The 23,358-nt window shown below is 34.2% G+C and overlaps 1 protein-coding gene across 8 annotated transcripts in view; it reads right to left on the bottom strand.

Annotated features, from left to right (window-relative positions):
- Rbm41 (RNA binding motif protein 41) overlaps positions 1–23,358 on the bottom strand; it is a 47,989-nt gene that overhangs the window by 3,693 nt on the left and 20,938 nt on the right. For 4 of the 8 annotated variants that reach the window (XM_087903090.1, XM_087903091.1, XM_087903089.1 and 1 more), the window contains 3 exons: positions 15,190–15,593; positions 5,107–5,254; positions 1,048–3,299 (listed from right to left, as the gene is read on the bottom strand). In XM_087903090.1, coding sequence (XP_087759216.1) covers positions 3,133–3,299; positions 5,107–5,254; positions 15,190–15,593 — 719 coding nt within the window. In that variant the 3' untranslated portion in view covers positions 1,048–3,132. The remainder of the gene's footprint in view (positions 1–1,047; positions 3,300–5,106; positions 5,255–15,189; positions 15,594–23,358) is intronic. The other 4 variants (XM_087903092.1, XM_087903093.1, XM_087903094.1 and 1 more) reach the window with 4 other exon arrangements.

The raw sequence follows: 23,358 nt of genomic DNA, 5'->3' as shown, positions 1-23,358 counted from the left end.
CCTACTTTCTACTTAAGTGTGCCTAATTTCCACATTTGAGAATTTCCCAATTTCTTGTTACTGATTTCTAACCTCTTTCCAGGTGGTCAGAGGACATGCTTTACATCACTTCAGTCTATCTGTATTTTTTAAGGCCTGTTTTGTGGTTTAGCTCATGATCTAGCCTGAAGACATTCATATGCAAGGGATAATGATCTATCTTCTAGTGTTGTAGGGTAGAATGTTCTATAGCTGCTTTTCAGATCTATTCAGCTCACAGTGCTGGAGTATTCTACCTCTTTGTTTAGCACTTGGGTAGCACTACTTTCAGTAGAAAGGAAACACTGAGTATTCCAGCTTTCCAGAGACTTGTCAGTTTCTCCATTCTTTACTTTCTGCCTTGTTTCAGGTTATGTTCAGTCTCTGTTGTTATGAAAATATGTAATTAAAACTTTTACATCTTAAACCATTGACCGTTTTAACAAAAAATACAGATCTTTATCTCTAATAGGTATTTTTGTTCCCTTTTCCTCTGAATTTGGGGCACGCTAGCTACACAGACTATTTCTAAATGTTACAGGCTTAGCAATACATTAAAGTTATCACTTAAAACAATGATGGTAGTTTTCAAGATGCTGAATTGTTTACCGTTTTATAAAATTAGCCATTTTTACTCCTTTGTTTTATTTGTTCCTATAGATTTCTGCTATTTTTTAATAAAATAAGCATTATTTCTGATCTTCTTCGTCTGTTACTGGCAAATATATTGACTTTTTTGTTTTAGGAGATACAATGCAACTATATACAACTTAATACAACTTTTAAACACTAGTTAACAAAATCTTAGCACTTGGGAGGCAGAGGCAGGTAGACCTCTGGGTTTGAAGCCAGTCTGGTTTATACAGCAAGTTCCAGGACACAGAGAAATGCTGTCTCCAAAACCCAAAAATAAGTAAATAAATTAGTTAACGGATAAAGAAAAAAGTATTCAAGATTATCTTTTATAGTCACACAATCATGTCTGTCTTTTTTATGTATAGATTTAAATTTTTCTCTAAGGTTACTTGCTTTTCAGCTTGACAACGGTCCTCTTGCATGTCTTGTGTGATCTTCCGGCAACAAATTCTCCAGCTTTTAAAAATTATGTGGGAGGTATTTTACCTTTCACCTCCACCTCCACTGTTTCTGAGATCTTAACTATGTCACTTTTTCTTGGTTTTCATTTTTGAAACAGGATTTCACTTCGTTACACAGGCTGGTTTTCAATCAGGGCTCAACTGATCCCCCCGCCTCGGCTTCCTGAATAGCTGTAAATACAAGAATGCGCTACTTATCAGAAATACCCATGTCTGATAAGAAGTTAGTTGGTAATCTAGAGACCCATGACAAATAATATTTCAGTTTTCTTGGGTTATTTTCATGATTTCCTCTGTCTCTTGAATTTTCAGTATTTTATTATAATGTAACTGCATGGCTTTTAAAATGGTTATATCTATCTTTCTCACTCAATTTGAAATATTTGTAGCCGCTATTTCTGAAGTTTTTTTAAATATCTATGTGTAATTTTGTATATATGTATGTGGGAGCACACTTGTCATAGCGTAGTTCTGGAAATCAGAGATAACTTACTGGAACTGTCTCTCTCCTTCTCTCATGCAGGTCCTAGGGTTTGAACTCAGGGCTTCATGCTTGGTGGTGAATGCCTTTACCCATTAAGCCATGGTCCTCTTGCAGTATTTTTTTTGAGACAGGGTTTTTATGTGTAACAGTCCTGGCTGTCCTGCAACTCACTCTGTAGACCTCACAGAGATCCACCTGCCTCTGCCTCCCAAGTGCTGGGATTAAAGGCTTGCGGCACCACCATCTGGCTGTCTTGCAGTATTTATGCACCTTTCTCCCTTTTTAAATGGAATTCTTATTATATGTTATTTGATATGCTTAAATGGAGTTTCCTACATTTCCTCCATTTTTTTCTCTCCTTGGATAGTATAATCTCATTTAACCCTTACTCAGTGAGCTAAGGAGCACTATTACTCTACTGTATAGATGAGATCAATGAGGCTCAGATTAAGTAGCTTTTGAAATTAAGTTGGTAAACATGTGTGACTCTGAGGATCACAGGTCTGACTCCACAGCTGGTACTACCTCGTCTATACCATATTGTGTTTCTATTCTTCAACAACTAGAAACAAATCACTAGGGGATTTGAGGCAGGATGCCTTTCTTCTAAAGTATAGAACTTTCTTTCCTATCCCTTTAGTATTCTTTGCTAGTTTAGTCCCTCTTGAAAGTTCATATACCTAATGTTTAATATGTATTAGGCAGTTACTCCATGTTTAATGTCTATTGTTTTGAATTCAAAAAGTATCATGAGATTACCAATATTTTGGCTTAAAAGAAGCCAGTATTTTATATATATATATATATATATATATATATGTGTGTGTGTGTGTGTGTGTGTGTGTGTGTGTGTGTATGTGTGTGTGTGCGTGTGTGTGTGTATACATATATATATATGTGTGTGTGTGTATATATATATATATCTTTTCGAGGACTCTGAAAACTTAGTGTAAGCAATCATTAAATATTAAATACGTTGATCAACTCATGAATCTACCTACTATAACTTTCAAAGTTCTGACAAAACACAATGAGTTCTAGTAAATAAATATTTTAACACTGAATTAGTTTCAAATCTTTGTATATAGGAAACAGTCTCAGAAAAAGTATTATCTCTAGGACTAAACATTGAAGACTGCAAAAAATATTAAAGAATTTTCAGAATCTTCAGGAACAATGATGTAAATTATCCTGAGAATTAAAGGTTTTCATATGATCTTAATGCTCAGGGTACTTTCTGCCCTATATAATGCATGATTATTATCTTTAATACTCAGGATAGTGTCAATTTTATATTGTCATTTTCTAGATTATACAGAACTTAATTATGGAAAATATTTCTAACAATTCTCTTTAAATGCAGAAAGCCACTGTTCTAATTACTGTCTTTCTAATATTTCTTCTTCATTTTTAAAACAAATTTCTAAGTATATATATATCCTGGATTTTAGATTATGATAAAAGAAAGATATGAGTGTGTGTTTATACACATACATATATCCAAATGTGTATGTATGTGTGCTGATATGTATTCTAGCTACCACTGATTTCTGCACTGCTATCTGTAGCAGATGTTAGAAGGGAAGCACCCTGGACAGCTGAATGCTGCTGTTTGTTCTTTCCAAACTCTATCACCAATATTTTCCCATGAAGTTTATATCCATTTATTTGATGCAATGCTTGCCATGCTATGTCTTTATCTGGAAAAAAATAAGAAAAATGCATCAAATTATATAGAGCTTAATCACTCAATTATTATTACAAATTTAATTCAGGTTGGTTTGCTATAAAATCATGATGCTAGATATTTTTTGTCATGCCTATAAGTCCCAATTTGTGTAAGTCAACAAGATTAAATTAATGGGTAATAATAATAATGACAAAAGACCTTCAAAATGTATATTTGATTCAAATATATAGAAGAAATAAAGATATATAGGGAGTGAACTGAAGAAATATAAGTTAAACATAATTGTAAACATGGCTCTATCTTAAAAAGATTATAGATATGCAAACAAATTTTTCAAAATTGTTATACAAATAAAAAGTTATTACATTGTTGAACATACTTAGTTACTTTTTTCTTTTAGAGGGAAAGTGGTTGTGGGACTCCTTATTGGGATAATGAACTTCTCTTGTTGATATACAGAAAATCTGTGTATGAGAATATATAATGCATAGCAGTAATATTTAACATATGGGTCTCAGATACTATATGAAAGAAATAAGGAGGGGTAGACTTTGGACAAGAGTCTGTGGAATTATAAGCAGACAATACTGACAATACACACAAGTTGTCAAGTGTGTACTATAGCTGTTAGGATTAGTAAAATAGCCACAAATTAAGAAGTGCAAAACTGGGACTGGGAACATGGCTCTGGTAGCAAAATGCTTGCCATGTAAGTGTGAGGACTTCAGTTTGGGTCCCTGGTACCCATATAAAGCTCCAGGTATGGAAGCATGTATCAGTAACCCGAAAACTCGGGAGGTAGTCCCTTGTAGCTCACTGGCCAGCCAGTCTAGCCATATCAATGAGCTTTCAGTTCAGTGAGAAAATTAAGGTGGAACAGCAACTGAGGAAGATCGTATAGGTTAGCTTCTGGCCTCTACATACATGCCTATACACAGCACAAGAACATATATACACACATACACTATACAAACATGTACACAAAATAATATAAAGCCTTTGTATTATGAATTTTTCAATTATTAGGTTATATATATTCTGTAAAAAATTCTTGAAATTTTAAAAAATTTAATAGGAATTCTCAATTCAAAAGATTAAAAACCATGCTACAAAGGATCTACAAACCTTCAATGAGACAGAAAAGATAGTACAAGGTTATATGAAAGCAACAGAAAGAAGATCAGTATTTTTAATGTGTAAAATCACTTGCCCACATAAAAATTAGCCGAGTGTCAAAATGTCAAGTTAGGGGCAATGAAAGGAATAGTTCCTATCTAGTGTCTTTCCATAAAAAACATACTGGCCAACTTATTATTGAAATCAAAACTACTGTATTATTCTTGCACTTGGATTAGAACACAAGCCATGCACTAACATGCAAGTGATATTTGGAAGAATGTATCATCTTTCAATAATTATGAATTGGTAATGAATTAATTAATTAGCTTAAAATCACTTAGTCCTAAAGGAATAGGACATGAGTATATGCCTTCTGATATCAACGCCAACATATTAACTATGAATAATTCTGTTATAGAGTAGAAATAGCACTATCAATATAAAGAAAATAAATATTGGTAGGGTAGAAAGGAAATGTCAAAAGTTGGGAAATAGAGGACATGGGGTAAGGTGGTTATGCAGTATTGATAGAGAAGAGGAAGTAAGTAGAGCAAGGAGGATCTAGGAATACTAGAAATGTATTTTCCTTACTGGCCCCCTTCCACGTGCCAAGGCTATACCTAACTCAGCAAGGTAATATGTTAGCCTCACACGAACTGATAGTGCATTGGAGTGATTATCCAGATGAAGCTACTTACTGGGAAAGGTGATGAAAGCCTGCCCTCTCATGCGTCCAGTCATCATTTGGAACTGAATGGGAGGTCCTTTTTTCTCCTGGAAGCGAGCGAATAATGAGATAAGGTCCCTTTCTTTCACCCGAGGACTAAGGTTCTTCAGGTATAGCACCTAATACAAATTGAAAAGTGACAAAAATATCACAGAAAGAAGGCAACTCTTGCATTATGACTTGAATTTCTCTCAGTTTAAAGACTGAACATTTATCTAATGTTATTCTCTCCATGTTACACTCTAAAACTAAAGGCCTGAAACCAACAAGGACAGAAAGAACTCAGAAAAAAAGTAATAGCAACAAAGTTCTGGAAGATATAAAAGAAATGAATGAGTAGGAACAAAGCACACTAAAAAAAAAAAAAAAGCTCACTAGCAAAGCCTTAGGGCAAAAAAAAAAAAAACAAACAAGAAGACATTCAATTTTCTTTAAAAGTCTTCAAAAGTCATATGTGGGTTAGGGAGGTGGCTCAGTGGATAAAAGTGTGCACACACATGTGGACTTGATTTTAAATTCCTGGTACCCATGTAAAAAGCTAGGTGGAACCCCAAACCAGTCTAGCTAGTTGATAATTTCTAAACTCAAGAGACCCTATTGCAAAAAGTAAGACAGCTAGTACTAGAGGAAGACATGTGACATTGACCTCTGGCCTCTATGTGTGTGTATGTACACACACACACATACATACAATCCTCACACATACGACACACACACAAATTTTAAAAGTTGGCACAGTGATAAAAACCTATAATTCTACCAACTAGGAAGGTTGAGTTGGGACAAGAGTCCAGTCTGGGCAACACAGTGACATCCTGTCTAAAAATTAAATAAATATACAAAAAGAAAAAACCAAACACATGCATAAACGTTTCAAGAATTGATAGCTTTGGGTGGCTCGGGAAATAGATGTGATTAGATAGGGTTAAAATGAAGATGGTAAGCTGAAAGCTGTTGTAAAATAGATTAGAACTTTACCCCCTCTGCAATTATAGTACTGGCTGAGGGAAACTCACCAATCCTGGTAGAATATTGAAGGTTAATTGTCTGAAAACGTGGAATGTCTTGTATAGCTGAGGTCAAGAGCAGTGTTTTCTGAAAGCAAGGAGACTGAAAGAATGCATACCAAACACTGGGAAACCCATGATCTGACCACCATTCCTCTACCAGACCACTGGTAGCTCCTTTGCAAGAAAGCACGGGGGACAGTCTCCTTTAGGGGCATTAATGCCGAAGAAAGACAAAATACTGACTTAGAATAGCAGAATTCTTCAAGTGATTCAGCCAGATCATCTGGGTCATTGTTATTACTATTTTGTTATTGTCATTTGGAGACAAGTCTCATTAATACCCCAGTGTGGCCTAAGACTGACAAACCTCCTGCTTCAGCCTCCTAAGTGCTAGGATTATAAAATATCACCGTGAATTCAACGTACACAAAGGCCATGACCTCAGAGCTTCTGAATAATTTTACAGCCAGAAATAAGGACAGGGATTATCGGGCATATTAGAAAGGCTTCTAGTGTGGAGGATAAAAAACACGGGCAACAAAAACAAATGAGAGAAAACAGAGACCATGAAGAAAACAGAATTAAACAACAAAAAAACCAACCTGTCACTAATATCCTCAGGATACTATTCTATCAATTAGTAATAGGATGCTATTGAAATTTCAATAGAACAAAATAATATCTTCTGTTATTTAACTTATATATTATCAGTTTAAAACATTGTTTTATTTACAGTAATCACAAAGAAAATACATAGAGGAAAATGAGATAAAGAAGAAATACCCACTAACAAATGGATAAAGAGAGGGTAGCATATATATAGACTGGAATATTATTTAATCCTTAAAAGGAAAAAACCTATTGTGAATGAGATTTTCTGGAAAGAAACCATACATTATGCTGAACCCCGTCAAACACTAAAACTAGAACTTCAATGCCTGTGGGGAGGTTAGGATGATGCAGACAGAGGGCCTAATTATAATTAATTATCTTGATCTATCTTTAGCCACTCTTAATATCTATTCCTTGCCCACCTGTGTCTGACCCAACATGCTTGTCATTGACAAGTGAAATTTTGTGAAATGTATTAACAGATCACTAGTTCCCACCTACCAAATGCTAAGAATATCATCAGGAAGCATATGAGGCCTATAGCAGAGATTTCTTCACTTTGCTGTAACTCAGGAAGCATATGAGGCCTATAGCAGAGATTTCTTCACTTTGCTGTAACTCAGGAAGCATATGAGGCCTATAGCAGAGATTTCTTCACTTTGCTGTAACCCACCTACCTGATGTTTCCACCAATGTGAACTTGAAAGTACCTTGATTTGTGATTTTTCTTTGTTCTTCTGTTACTATAAAAAGTCATGAAACTGTTACCATCTTGCAGCATGGATTGTGGGTAACCTAAATTTGCATTACCAGGTCATATTCACTGATATTTGGCTCAAGAATAAACTATCTCTTATTCTTTTTAAGGTAAAAGTTGTGGGTTTATTGCTTTCCATTAACACTATTAAATGCTATGACACAGATAAACTTTTAGGAGTATATACTAGGTAACAGGAAGACAAATATTATGTTATTTTACTTAGACATAGCATTTTAAAGTAGTCCAGCTCATTGAAGCTAAAAGTATAATGATGGTAAGTCACTATAAGGGAAAAATGGGGAAGTTGCTTCAGTCATGGAAGATGAGAAATCCCTACAAACCTGCAATACAGCATCATGCAGAAGCCAACAACACTGCTTTGGGTACTTATATTTTCCTAGGAAGGTAGATCCAATGTATTATTTAACAACAATACAAAAAGGATGGAAGAGGGAAAAGTAATTTAACAAAGTTTTTGCTTTAAAAATTAGGAAAGAATTCACACTAGAACAGAAAAGACAACAGCCAGGAAATGACTGATACAGTCGCTGAAATATATGGAGAAATACATTAAACACCATTAAAGTTACTAAATAGTGGAAACTTTACCTTAGAAAGCAGTGTAAGATTTAAAATTAAGCTTAGTACATAGCAGGAGACCGCCAACACAAAACAAATGCAATGGTACTTTTAATTTTTTGTTCCATATTGTTTTGTTTGGGCATTTAAAAAAAATCTTATTGGTCTTTTGCTTATATACTGTGGTTTCTGATTTTATGTTTTTATGGTTTCATTTTTTGTGTGTGATGTATGTGCCTGTGTGTGCATGGTTTTTGTGCCTTATCTTTTCCTTTGGTTTATTTGCCTGTTTGTTTCCGAGAGAGAGAGAGAGAGAGAGAGAGAGAGAGAGAGAGAGAGAAGTCATGGAGTTGGATGGGTGGGGAGGATCTGGGAGGACATGAGAGAGGAAAAACTGTGATCAAAATATCTTATATGAAAAAGTTATTTTCAGTAAAAAATAATTTTAACAGGTTCTAAAAACTGGGAAGGGAGTATGTGAAAACAGATCCCAACTTTCTCTGCAATTAGAAAAGATCCATACTGACCGTTTCTTCTCATAAATATATTTTTTATTTTTCAGAATTTAAAAATATTATTTTATGTGTATGAGTGTTTTGTCTGCATGTAATCCTGTGTGCTATGTACATGCAGTGCCTGTGGATACCAGAAGAGGGCGGAAGAGCCCCTGGAATTGGAGTTGCAGATTGTTTGTCAGGCAGACGCTGGGATTCAAATCTGGGTCCTCTGGAATAAAACAAACAAACAAACAAAAAACAGTACCCTAACTGCTGAATCACCTACCGAGCCACATGATTAAAAGTTTTTTGTTGTTGTTGTTGTTGTGGTTTTTTTTTTAAAAGAACTTCTGTTCAAGAGGTTGTCTTAGTTCTTTCTTGGTTCCATGTTCTCTGCTGCAAAAGTATACACACATACTTATATGTACAGATATATCCATGTGTGTATCTAAAACATACATATGTATTTATGTATGTAGACATATGTAGACATACAGATATTGGGAGGCTCTAAAATAAGACAAGCATGATTGTCAAACAGAAAAACAGAACCTTCTGCTATCACTGTGTGATATTTAGTTTTGATTGCACATTTTGAACTTTATATAGTTTATACTCTCTGAATTTATTTGTAACTTAAAAAGCCTTACAAAATTGATTTGATTTTTTCAGAGCTTAAGTATAATTTCCTTATGCTTCATATCCAGTTTCTGACTTAATAAATATCTTACATTTATATGTTACATTCATTTTATTAGTAAACTAGTGCTGTTCCATTATTAACAAGAGTCCATTCTTTATTTACATTTCCTTAGTTTCTACCTAATGATATTTTTCTGTTTAAGACACCATCTAGACTACCACCTTTCATTTAGCTGTCATGTACCTTTAAGCTCCTCTTGACAATTTTTCAGGTTTTCTTTATTATTCATGATTATGAAAATTATAGTAATATTGGTCAGATTTCGTTTTTATAATATAGCCCATTACTAGGTTTTTACCTGCTGTTTTTCTTGATGTTAGAGTAGAGTGATGAATTATTGGGAAGAAAACTACACTGGAAGAGTTCAGTTTGGGTCACACTGTATCAAGCAGAAATGCTAATAACACTGATTTGTGACTGCTGATACTTGCTTTCATTTCCTGGCTGAGGGAGTGCTGGTCAGCTTCCTCCATTAACTGCTTGTCTTCTTTTGCACATAGTACTCTTGGGAAACAGGTCAACACAAGCCACTCATAACCAAGCAGCAGGGAGTTATGTTCCTAAGATTTATCTTTTCTCTACTTCCTTCCTCAATTTTTTAATTCTCAACACCTGTACAAGATAAGGGCAGTCTAGATTTTGAAACATTATTGAAAGTTAAAGTTGTTTGGTTTGTTGCACAGAGAGTTCTAGCTTTGATTATTGGAGTTATCCATCAGTCCCTGTGTTTTATGCTGCTATTTTACCTTGGGTACAAAAGTACTAAGGGCTAATCTTGTGTATTTCCTACCTGAGTAATAGGGCCAGCCATTTATTTCTCTGAAGATCTCTTGTTACATTTGGCAGAGAATGGTATTAGAAGTAATCCATCCTGAGCAAGGGCAAGTTTGATTCATTCGGGGCTTGTTATGCTAATACTAACCTGTGTATAAATGCAGACAAATATTTCTACTACATGTGAACTACCTGTGTCTGGATTAAGTTATATATGAATCCACAGTGATGCTCCCAAATTTAAGCTACTACCACATGAATCATTTTAATTTTCTCCCTTTATTTAGCTCCAAATTCCAACTGTGAAAAACTGTGCCTACTATCTGTCAACCATTTACTTAAAGATATGTGCACAGCAGTATCAGCATTGTTAACCAGGAGACACAACCTTGGCAACCCAGGCGTGGTGTTTACGTACAGTTCCCATTTGCTGCTAGTTGTGCGAATTACACATTTCCAAAGCTAGTTAGGTCAGTACCTTTCCTCCTATCTTTTTAGTGATTTATATACACTCTTTACTGTTTTATACACACTCTTATAGTATTTACTCTTTTCTGAAATTTTCTAATCTCTGAAATCATTTTTAAATACTTGCACACATTAAGACTCTCTTTGTACTGTGTAGTTTTATATAGTCTCTTGAACGTACACCCTGCCTTCACCATTTCATTATCACATACAATAATTTTATTCACCTAAAAATACTCTAAGCTTCACTTTTTCTCTCCTTTCCCCCCAACTTTTGATAATTAACTATTGTTTTGATGCCTCTCTGTCATTCTGAGTTTTCCAGATTACAGAATAATAACAAAATGCTTTACTTTCATAGTAGCATCTTTTGTTTATTAAATGCATCTAAAGTTTATGTCTTTATATGGTTTGATAGCTCAATTATATTTGTTGCTAAATTACATTTCATTGCATCCATCTGACAAGTGCATCCATTTGGAGGACATTTTCATTGGTTCTAGTTTTTAAGCAATAATGAATAAAGTCATTGCAAACATTCACATGCCCTTATACATGTATAAGTATATATATACACATACAATCAGGTTTTTCAAACAGTTGAATAAATAATAGAGTGAAACTTCTGGGTCACAGGGTAAAACAACGTTGTGCTTTGTTTAAGAGACTTTCAAACTGACTCCAAAGAGGTTGTACCATTTTATACTCCCATCTGCGATGATTAAATGGTCCTGTTGCTCTGCATCCCTAATAGCATTTGGTACTGTCAGCTTTGTCATCAATCTTAGTGCATGCTTAATGGTATCTCATTATTTCATTTGCAATTCCTTGATGACATATAATGGTAAGATTTCATTCATAGGATTATTTGTGACATTATAATCTTCTTTGATGAGCCATCTAGTTTTGTACTTTGACCATTTTTTAAACTGAGTTGTTCATTTACTACTGTCAAGTTTTAGGAGTTCTTTGTATATTTTAGATGTAAGTCCTTTCTTAGATATGCATGTGCTGTGAAATATGCTTTGCAATCTACGGTATGTCTTCTATATATCTCTAACATGTCTTTCACAGAAAAATTTGCAATTTGAACAAAGTATAATTTATCATTTTTTAATATAAATTGTGTTTTTGATGAAAAATACAGCAAAGATAAGACTTAGACTTTATGCCCCTGTTTTCTTCCAAATATTTTGGAACATTTATTGTTTTCTGCATGGGCCTATCACATATTTTTAAATAATTTTTTATGATGGAGGAAAGGTTTGTGTCTAGTTTTGAATTTGGATAGCCAGTTGTTCTAGTATCATTTGTATAGAAAAGATTATCATTTCTGCATTGAATTCGCTTTGTAAAAATTCAATTCAATAATTTCTGTGGACCTAATTTTGAGGTTTCTATATATAATAATAGATTTCATTATGACACTCAAAATACTTTGATTTAGGACTTTTGCTTCTATGCACAAGACAGATAGGAGGTTGTAATTTCCTTTTATTGTAATATTTTAACTGGTTTCTGTAATAACCTAAGTCTCATCTCACAAAACGTATTCTCTCTGCTTCTGTTTTACAGAAGAAAAAAAATCACTTTATTTTTATCTACATGTATTCTTTCCTTTATGTTCTTCCTTTACATAAATCTGAATTATTAAGCTATATAATTTTCCTAGATTTAGAAGAACAATTTTTTATTTACTTATTATGCATACAGTGTTCTGTCTGCATGTATGCCTGCAGACCAGAAGAGGGCGCCAGATCTCATTACAGATGGTGGTGAGTCACCATGTAGTTGCTGGGAATTGAACTCAGGACATCTAGATGAGCAGTCGGTACTCTTAACCGCTGAGCCATCTTTCCAGCCCAGGAGAATAATTTTATTGTGTCAAATTCTCTATATCCTGTTTGTCCAAGAACTGTTAGTCTGCTTCGTCTGTATCGAAAGGATGTTTTCTGGATCGATTTCTGGGAGGGTGGGATTTTTTTCTCTAAACATAAATATTTCATTCCATTCTCTTCTTGTTTATGTTGCCTTGTGATATGTCTGATGTAATTCTCTTTGATCCTATATAAAGTATTCATTTTTTTGCCTTTCTATAGTTTGAATACATTAGCTTAGATGTAGTTTTTGGTATTTATCTTGCTAATATTCTCAGAGATTCCTGAATGTATGGCTACTATTCTGCCATTAATTTCAGAAAATACTCAGAAATTAGTAGTCCAAATAACTCTCTTCTTTATTCTTGTTCTCAGACATGTGACACACACATAATAAAAATAAATCTTTAAAAAATGAAAAGTAATCATTAAAATAAATAAGAAGGCAAACATCAAATTATGGGCAAAGGAACAGAAAACTAACTCAGAGAGTAGAAGGAATAATTAATATAAAAATACATGTGCATCTTTACTGGAAAATAGGAATATGCAAATTTAAAAATCAATTACTTTTCCGAACTCTTAAGTAAAGTTAAAAGTTGAATAGAAAGTTTTGTTAAAAATGTAAAGGGAATTTCTGAAATATTGCTTGGTACAAGTGGAAGATATGGATATCCTGTATCAGTAAATTCATTCCTTGGTATGTAACCAAGAAATTCCATTCTTAGACCAAAACTGTTAGTATTTCCTGGGAACACATTGGAAATGCAAATTTTCATACCCTTTTCCAGATCCACTAAGTCAAAAGGGTGGTGGTAAAGGCCAGCAACCTGTCTTAATAACTTCTTCAGGTGCTTTCTATGTACACTAAAATGTGAGAAATATTATAAGAGAATGATACATTGCTCAATATTTTGCCTGAGATCTACAGGAAGAACTTCATTAAACACTACAGCCCATATATACTATTCCTTCTTCGTACTCTCACACTTTGCATGAACAAAAAATACAACTTTTAAGAAACAGTGCTTAACTGTGGGGAATACAACTGTATGGGGTACACTTTGATCTACTATTCTATTCTTCTATTCATTTCCTTAAAAATAAAGCCTTGCTGGTGTGACCTATGAATCATAACTTAAGCTTGAAAAATATTGTCTAGGAGGAATGTTTGTACATGGGCAATAAGAGATATGTACAAGCCAGGCCTGGTGATTTATGTCTAGAATCTCAATTATTTGGGAGGTCAAAGCAGGGAGATCACAAGTTCATGATTACTTGGACTACAGATTGAGATCAAGGATAGCCCATGCAATTAGTGAAATTTTGTCTCAACTTAAGTGAAAAAGAAGTCTATGTATATAGGTCAAGAGTAAAGAATTTCCCTAGTATTCCCAAGATATTAGGTTCAATTTCTAGTACTGCGGAAAAACAACAATATGCATAACAGTGCTTGTTACAACTTTATCTGTAGCAGTAAAGTAATGGGGGAAAATAAATTAAAAAATAGAAAATTAATTATATCATATTTCTATTGTGGAGTACTAAATAGTTCCTTGTATCATTAGAAATACAATTTTAAAATATTGGGTATATTGAGTCAAAATAGTAACAGTTTGAAACTATAAAACTGTATCTATGAATATCTATAAATATTTATAGATAGCTAAGAAGTACCTGGGGTTAAGATAGGGTTATATTTTGATAAATCCTTTGTAACTTGATAACATCCTTAGAAATGTACTTAATACATGTAATCTATGGAACACTGAACTATAGCAACCTGGTTTCTCCTCTCCTCATGATACGGAGCTGACTGACTGTGAGCTCTGGGTCATTATGGCTGCCCAGAATCCCAATAAAGTACCATAGCACCATAATGTATATTGCCTGTTTGACAAAAATAAAAATTCAAAATTCAGGGTATAGGTTCTACTGAATGCATATTTTTCACATATAATCATGCAAAAGAAAGTAAATTTAGCTATCATTAGTTAGGGACAGTTGTATACCATTTATATAGTAAATAGATAAAAATGTCCCCAGGAAGAGAACTAGCAAATTCAAAAGAGTGGTTAAACCTGGAAAGAAGGAAGAATGCGAATGATGAAGAATACATGAAATTCTTCAGGTACATTCATAATGCTTTACTTATTTTTTTAAAACTAGGCAAATATGAAAAATTATTAAGTCTTAGTAAACATGGCTAGCTAAGTATACAGATATTCCCAATTTATTCATGGGATATTTATTCTTTGACATGTTAGTAAAAGTTCATGACAAAAAGTAAATGAAAGTAGAGCTACCCTTGGAACAGGAATAACATAACAGAAAGGCAGTTAAAGTACTTCAGTATCCCTCCATCCAGTTTTTAAAAAACAGGGAACATTATTTTTTACTCTGTCTTCTTAAATTGGACAAAAATGAATGCTTTAGGAATTTTTGCTTTTAACGGAACCCAAAACCAGGTAGTCAATCACTAGGAAATCTGTGGTTACTTTTCCTATAATTCAGAGCTTTTAGTGGGTATGAGCTAAATCTCATTTTTTTATTTAAAAATTCTGAGGAGACTTTAGAACCTAAGAAAGGCACAAATAACATGGTAGGAAATAGGCCATAGGCTACTTAAATAGTATGCGGAAAATGATGGTTAAGGACAAACAAAATACCTATGTCATAATCTTTGGCATAATCAAAGGTAATTTTAATGCCCTGTTAGGTAGAGGTAAATAAAGTGAGAACAACCCATGTTGTGTTCTTGATTTGGCCTATACCTTGTTTGGTTCCCCTGGGTTATATGAAGAAAACATAGGGATGTTTCGGATCTCCTCCTCTGATAAACGGTTTCTCTGGATCTCATCTTCAGGGATAAATTCTATTGGTTGCGTCAGCTTCTTAGGCCCAGTCCAACACTGCTCAGGTGGAAAATCAATAACTTTTGCCACATGGAGACTGGGGCCTTTACCCTGTGCTGCCTGCTTTCCCTTGTCCCGGAGTAGTGATGGGTTCTCAGCTGTGCCACTATCACCCACTGACGTAGCTGAGACCAGTGAGTGGGAAGCAAAGGGTTCACCTCTCATAAGTTGGAACTCTTCAAGACGCTTTTTCATTATAGTCTCGTGGTAAAAACTTTCCAGGTTGTTCATGGGATCACCTTTGTTCTTCTTTGGGGGTTCATCTGGATCAAGACAAAGAGATATGGAAGTTCTACAAAGCCTCCCCAGTACAACCTTTTAAAAATTAATAAAAAATAAACTCTGGATCTCAGATACAAAACCTAGTTTAGGAAAGGTTTTTACAAGATGTAGCAAGTGTGCATGTGTATGTGTGTGCACGCACACACATGAAGATGCATGTACATGTAAGTGTGCATGGATCTTAAAACTGCATCTTGCACAAGGTCAATACATGGGAAAGTAAGGAAAGCACCCAGAAACCTCAAGCTCATCCAAGTATACATACCTCTAACTCACAAGGACATCTGAAGAAGAGAACCAGAATGACATTTTCATAGTCATTAACTTAGTAATTCCTAAGTATCACCTAATTCCAAATTTATATTTGAATGGCTGATTATTTCAGTGACTTTTTAAATGCTTGGTTATTTAATCAAGATCTAAATCAGTTTTTGGCTATTACAACTTTTAAATCATTTTTCTGTTCCATCTCTTCATTAACTTTTCTCCTCCATCTATTGATATTATATAACCATTATCTGCTTTGTGAACAAATTGATTTAATAAAATGTTTTTGATAACTTGTTCAAAATTTCTTGACAGTCAAATCTAGTCTAATACAGTTGTCATTGATCACTTATCACTTATACATACTTTTTTTTTATCAATTTGGGTCAAATTTGGTACATTTCAAATACCTAGTGTGTATGTATATTTGCTCATAGATACCAAATTATCCAGAACAGATAAAGATCATTTACAATATCCTAGAAAGTTATATTAAAGACTGTTTCTGTAAAGATTTAATTAGCTTCATGTTTAATATTTAATGTAAAAATTTTCATATATAAGTGTATATTTCCCAGTGTACCCTGTCCAAAGGTACATAATGTTCACTGGCACATTTTTAGTAATGCTGAAATTAATTTGTGAATTTAAGTGGTGTTTGTCACATCCTCAATTATTATGTACTCCCATTAAACTTACCTAATGGGCTTTATAGTGATTGCTGATTATTGTTTAGATCTATGAACTTATACAAATTACAAAATGGGCCTTCCCTGACTCTATTATTTCTTCTGTAGTTTTAATCATCAACCTTTTTAGTTTTCCTGAATATAGTCTATATAAGAAAAGCGCATAAATGCTTGATTCTATCTGTTCTTCATTATTTATGACAATAAGAAACTATTACTTTAGAAATACCTAATGGTAACCAGTGGTTATCTGCGGTACAATTATGAAATCACATATTTTTATAGGATATATGCATTGCAATACATATAGTGATTATTTGCATTCCCACTTAGAACTACCCCACTTAGAACCCATAAGAAGTCCTTTAAACCAGCTCCTATTTTGCTTTCTGATTTTCTGGAACAGCAAGCTATCCTAAGCTTATCTTGTACATTTTCTAACTTGAACCTTGACTATTTTCCCAAGGTTCCCTGGTTCCTTTCAATGAAAAGAACTTGGAAACTATATTGTTCAGTGTGTTCACTGTTGCTTCTCAGCCTTTATAGTAGGCAAAGCTAGGCTATTTTATAAGAGAAAAATTGATCTTAAATTTATAAGAACATTTCCAATTCAAATTTAATATGACAAGGTTTCTATTTTACTCTGGTTTTAGACCTGCATCTCTTTTAGTTTATTTTGTTTGGACAGTTATTTTGGGGAGACCTGGGGAACAAACCCAAGGCTGCTTGCCTTCTAGGCAAGGACTCTATCACCAGTTCCTCACATCCTAATAATACTATCAAGGTGCTTTATTATTAGCTTTCTCTAACAACATATTCACATAATTGAAATTCTTTGAGCAATACTAATATGGTTAACAACAATAAAATGATTGAATATACCTTTATAGTTTTGCAGTCCTTAGATTATATATTGTTAGTAATAGATATGTATTACTTCAAAGTCACTACAGTAATTATTTTCTCTGAGTGATTATGCTATCAACTATGTTTACGATTTGCTTCAGATTGTTTTTTAATTTATGGGTTTATTCTTTGAGTTTTGTGTGTATGTGATCCTAAGGGTTGAATCCAGGGCTTAGTGCATGCTAAGTAAGTCCCCAATTGCAAACTACACCCCCAGCCCTCTTTCCTTTTTGATTATAGTTTTTATTTCATTTGTAATCATGCAAAACATGAATATGGCTCTAAAGTGAAAAGTTATACAGCACCTCTACAGAAGTATCACTCCGTCTCTGATCCCTTCATTTCTTTCTCTTCCTTCCCCATAAACAGTATTTCTTCTTAAGTTTGACTAACAGTTCCAGTATTTCATATATATAATGAAATTCATTAGTTACACCTTTCTCCTATATAAATAATGGCCTGAAACTTTCTTTTTTGGATTTAATAATATATCCCATAAATACTTCCGTATTAATGTAAAAACTACTCTCTTTTATACAATATTTCACTGTACAATAGTTATTCAGATACTCTGCTACTAACAAACACTGAAATACTGGTCTTATATCAAGTCTTATGCTATTTTAAACTAAGCCCTGAAAATTAGCCATGTGTGTGTATAATATATATTTAAAATTTGATATTTTTCAAACATTTATTTCAAATAAATTCTAAGAAGTGAAATTGCTGAGACAGAGTAAATGCTGATGTAATCTTTATACATAAATTTCACCCTGTGTGAGTTGTGCTCTTCTGTATTTCTACCAGCAATGCATAAGAGTATTTATATCTTAAGATACAAAAGGTGGACTCAAGAAAAAGAAGTCATAAATTTGAGAGAGAGCAAAAGGGAAATACTAGGAAGGACTGGAAGGAGGAAAGGGAAGGTGGAAAATACAATTATACTTTAATTTCAAAAACTAAAAATACTATATTTTTAAAAGGGTACAAAAGGTGTAGTTATTAAGGAAATGACTACCCAATATAGCTTCATGAAAATAAAAAAAATCCTGTTCTTCAAAAGTGTCATTAAGTGTGTCAACAAAATGGCTCAGTAGATAAAGTCACTTGCCACAAAACCTGGTGACCTGAGTTCAATACCTTGGGCCCACAAGGGAAGGAGAGAACTAATTCCCTACAAGTTGTAGTCTGATTTCTACACATATGCTATGGCACAAGGCATCCAATGAATAAAAATAAAAGTCATAAATAGACAAAAAAATACCACAGGATAAGATATTTACTACATAGATAACTATTACAGAGTGTGAATGCTGGATCTATAAAGTTTCATGTATCTGTAAGAAACAGAGATGGGCAACCAAGAGGAAAATGAGCACAAGATTGATGAATCCTCCAAAAAAGAGAAAAAAGCCACATAGCTAATAGATATATAAAAGTATTTCATCATATTGAGTTTGGTGAAATGCAGCAAGTCAGATGAGGGGTGAGAGCCATAGAAAAATAGCTGATGTTTGACAGTATATACAATCATGTCAATACTATATCAGCGAGGCTACAGAACCATGGGAGCTGTATGAGCATTCTAAAGCATGTACTCAAAAATACTTATTCAATAACCACTATGAGCCAGGCAACACTCTGGGTTCTCAGGAGAGATCAATAAAAGCAAAAACCCTAGGAACTATTTAAAAAGCTGGCTTGAGTCAGGTGGGGTGGCACAAATTTTTAATCCCAGCACTCAGGAATCAGAGATATGCAGATCTCTGTGAGTTTGAGGCCAACTCAATTTACATAGTGCGTTTCAGACCATCAGTCAAGGCTGCAGAATGAGACCCTATCTAAATAAATAAATAAATAAATAAATAAATAAATAAATAAATAAAATAGAGTTGCCAGATAGCAGATAATATTTAGCAATTTCCCGCTACAAATACATCATAATGAATAGCTATGAAAAAGGCAAAAAGATACTTCTTCACCATCTCCAGGAAGATTAGCCTGGATAGAGAATTAAATCTAGGCCTGCCACAGTGACAGTGAAATCTATAGTGCAGTGCTTCTTTCTACCTTTAGGCCAGTATCTGTGTACTGAGTCGTGAGAATGACATTAGGCTCTGAGGTAGAGGCTACTCCTAAGACCCTGCGTCCATCATCAGGAGACACAGTAAACAGCTGAACTCTACCTACTGACATGAAAGCTGAACAGAGCTTTTTCTCAGAGTTCCATGCCAAGGTCATCATGGTCAAAGTCAGCACTGGGTAGAAACTAAAGGCCCCAAGCACAGTCCCAAGCTCAGATACACCCTCTAAGTGCATTCCCACATCAGCTGTAGACTTGTGTACCTATGAGAGATACGCAAGTTTTCACTGTATCAGCTTTAATAGTGGTGTGGAAATGGGGTACTCTCACACAACTTTCTGGAATGGACAAGTCCTGGCGACTTTGAGGTTCAGCTATGAATCACCTTAGAATCAACCTTAGTAGCCAAGGAAGTATTTCTAGTAACTATACCCAAACCTTGGGCACAACAGTCAATAGCAGGCCGACACTCACAGATGGGAGCTCTACAATTTTCTAGGTACATACACATCACTGTGGCACACTTGTATTTTGCCATGTATTACGGATACATGGGCCCTGAAGTGCCTGAGCCTCCGTGGACCCTGGATGCTGTGAGACTCAGATGTGAGTCCGCTTAGCATCTGTTTAGATGGCTAGCAGTCTACTTATATCAACATTTTTCTAACCCTGGGCAGAATAAATAAGATGGTGCAAGACCCCGTTCCTGTGGATAGGACTTTCCTGTATTGCTCACTTAACACTAAACACATAAAATACCACACCAAGTGGATCCTAACAGCCCCATCTGCAGGTCTGTCTGCTGTTTCTTTGAAAAATTTAACTAAATGACAAATCACTTGACAACACACCCAAGAAAATAGGAAAGAAGAAAAAAATGATTAAAATTATGGACTAAAGAGAAAACATCACCATTCATGAAAATGAAAATGATTATAAAGGAATACTGTGAAGAACTTTAAGTCAACAAGAAAGAAAATTTCTATGAATTGAAAAATTCACAGGCATAAAATTATCAAAGCAGATTCCAAAAGTAGAATGATTTACTAAACCTTTCACAGGAGGTTGAATCAATAATCAGCTAACTATCCCAAAGAAACACCCAGGTTCAGCTGGATTCATTAGTGAATTATATGAAATATTTGAAGACTGAAAACCAATCTTGCACAAAAACTTAAAAAGTTAGAGGAAGACGGAATCTTTTTCAATAAATTCTTTTAGTACCATGAACACCAAAAGTAAAAAAGGACAGTAGAATAAAAGCACAGACCAATGTCTCTCATGAACCTAGATGTAAATACATTAATTGTGATGACATATATAGCAGTTGGAATAATGTGAGGAAGGCACCATGAGCCAAAGAATGTTAGTGGTTTCTAGAAGCTGAGCAAAGCTCACCTAATCTTGAGAACCATTTTAACAACTTTATCTTAGGACTGAAGACTGAGAATAAAGAGGCTGGAGAAACGGTTCAGCAGTTAAGGACACTGCTCTCCCATGGAAGTTGCATTTGGTTCTAGTATCTATGTCAGACAGCTCAAAATGACCTGTAAAGCCAACATTCCCAGCACGGAGCAGGAACAGTAGGGTACTTGGCCTGTACCTCTGAGGAACTACTGACAGCTGATGGCCTCCATGGGAGGGACTGTCAGTTTTCTTTAAGGGTGTGGCCACTGGTAAGCTGACCATTCTCCAAAGAAAGACTCTACACCCATGTGAATATGAGAACACAAATTGGACTCTGATGGTTATTTTTTAAAAATGAGAATATAGGGAATAAGGAGGGAGTGGAAAGGTGAGGATAGATCTGGTAGCAATGAGGAGTAGAGGATATACATGATCAAACTACAGCTTAACAGTGTGTAACGTTCTCAAAGAATTAATAAAAATATTACACTAAAAGAAGATTGGGATTAAAGCAAAGACATTAGCTCATCTACTTGCACTCAACGATGTACTGAAGGTTTTAGAGAATACAAGAAGACAAAAAACAAGCAAACAGTAAGTTTCCAGATTAGAAAATAAGCAAAACTGTCTTTATACATAGGAAACATGCTTTTTTCCCATGTAGAAAATTCTAAGCTATCCATAATAAAACCATTATACTAAAAGCAATAAAACCTTTAATTAGATAATTTTAGACTAATATAAGATCAATACAAAACCCAACTTATTTCTATACACTTGCAAACAAGAATCAGAAAATGAAACAGAACAATTCTATTCACAAGAGTGTCAAAATGAATAAAATACTTAGAAACAAATTTATTATAGAAAGTATAAGTTTGGTATGCTACGATATATAAAATAATGATGAGATGAATTGTAGACAATCTGAATAAAGGAAAAGACAGTCTGGGTTCATGGACTAGAAGAAACTGTTACTAAAAATGATGCAATTTTCTAATTAAGTGACAGACTCAATCCACTCTCCATTAAATTCCAGCAATTTTTGTAAAAAAAAAAAAAAAAACAACAACAACAACAACAACAACAACAACAGGGTGTTGCCAAAATCTGCATGGATACAAAAGACCTAGGATAGAAGAAACGCGCCGGGAAGGGTTACTACGCTTGTCAAGTTCACTATAAAGGTCCATCCAATAGAAATTTGAAACATAAAGATAGACATATGGATCAAAAGAACCACATTATACAAGGAAATTCAATGGAAAAATAGTCGTTGCAAGACACGGTGTTAATCAACTGGAAATCTCCATATAAAATTAAGGACTTAGATCAGACCTTACAAACACAAATTTCCATGCAAAAAATATAGGAACCAAGACAGTAGCTATTCTAGATAAACACAAAAGACTATATATATTTTTTACTTTGATTCCAGGAAAGATTTCTTAGTTAAGATATCAAAAACTTAAATCATAACAGAATAAATTTCTAAATTGAATTTACTAATATAAAATGGTGCTTCAAGACACCATTAAGAACACAAGAACAAATAAACTACAGACCAGAGTAAGCATCAGGCCTTATAAAGGACCTGTCTTCAGAAAACACAAAGAAATCTCAGTACACAATGCTAAAAATACCAATAGCTCATAAATTTAAAAATGGACTAAAGACTCAAACATTCACTAAAGAAATTTTGTTTTGGTGCTGGATAAGTATATAACATATATTTGATAGTTAAAGTATAAAATCCATGTGAATCTCCACAGCTTCAGAATGCATATTCTTACTGTAGAGAAGTTCACTGAGATATATAGACTTTGGGTGTTGGTTAGATACTATCAATTTGAGGAGAAAAAACCTGGAACTATATTTTACAATGTATACATAAATCAGTTCCATGGTGATTAAGGACTTAAGCATGAAGGACAAAAAATAAACCTTTAGAACAAAGAACAATACCTTCCTACACTCAAACTAGGCAGAACTGATTAATTGAAATACAGAAAGCCTTAAGCATATAGAAAATATTAAAATATTTTATTCCATAAAATGAAGAATTTTATCAAGAGGTATCATAAAGGCAGTGAAATCATTATCTGGAATTAGAATGAATATTTTAAACACATATAACCAACAAATGAATGCATAGCCACAATGATTGAATTTATACACATTTATAGGAAGTATATCCTATGACTAGAGAGTTGGAGGTAGAATTCCTAGCTTCCTCCTTTCTGTAGTGACACCAAGGAACTGTTGAGCTGACGTACAGTTTTGTTTGTTTGTTTGTTTTGAGATAGGGTTTCTCTGTGTCCTGGAACTAGCTCTTGTAGACCAGGCTGGCCTCGAACTCACAGAGATCCACCTGCCACTGCCTCCCAAGTGCTA

This window comes from Myodes glareolus, chromosome X (genome assembly GCF_982192425.1).
Source record: "Myodes glareolus chromosome X, mMyoGla1.1, whole genome shotgun sequence".
NCBI classification, from domain to species: domain Eukaryota; kingdom Metazoa; phylum Chordata; class Mammalia; order Rodentia; family Cricetidae; genus Myodes; species Myodes glareolus.
Note: the sequence above shows the minus strand (reverse complement) of the source record. Positions and strands in the feature narration are given on the sequence as shown.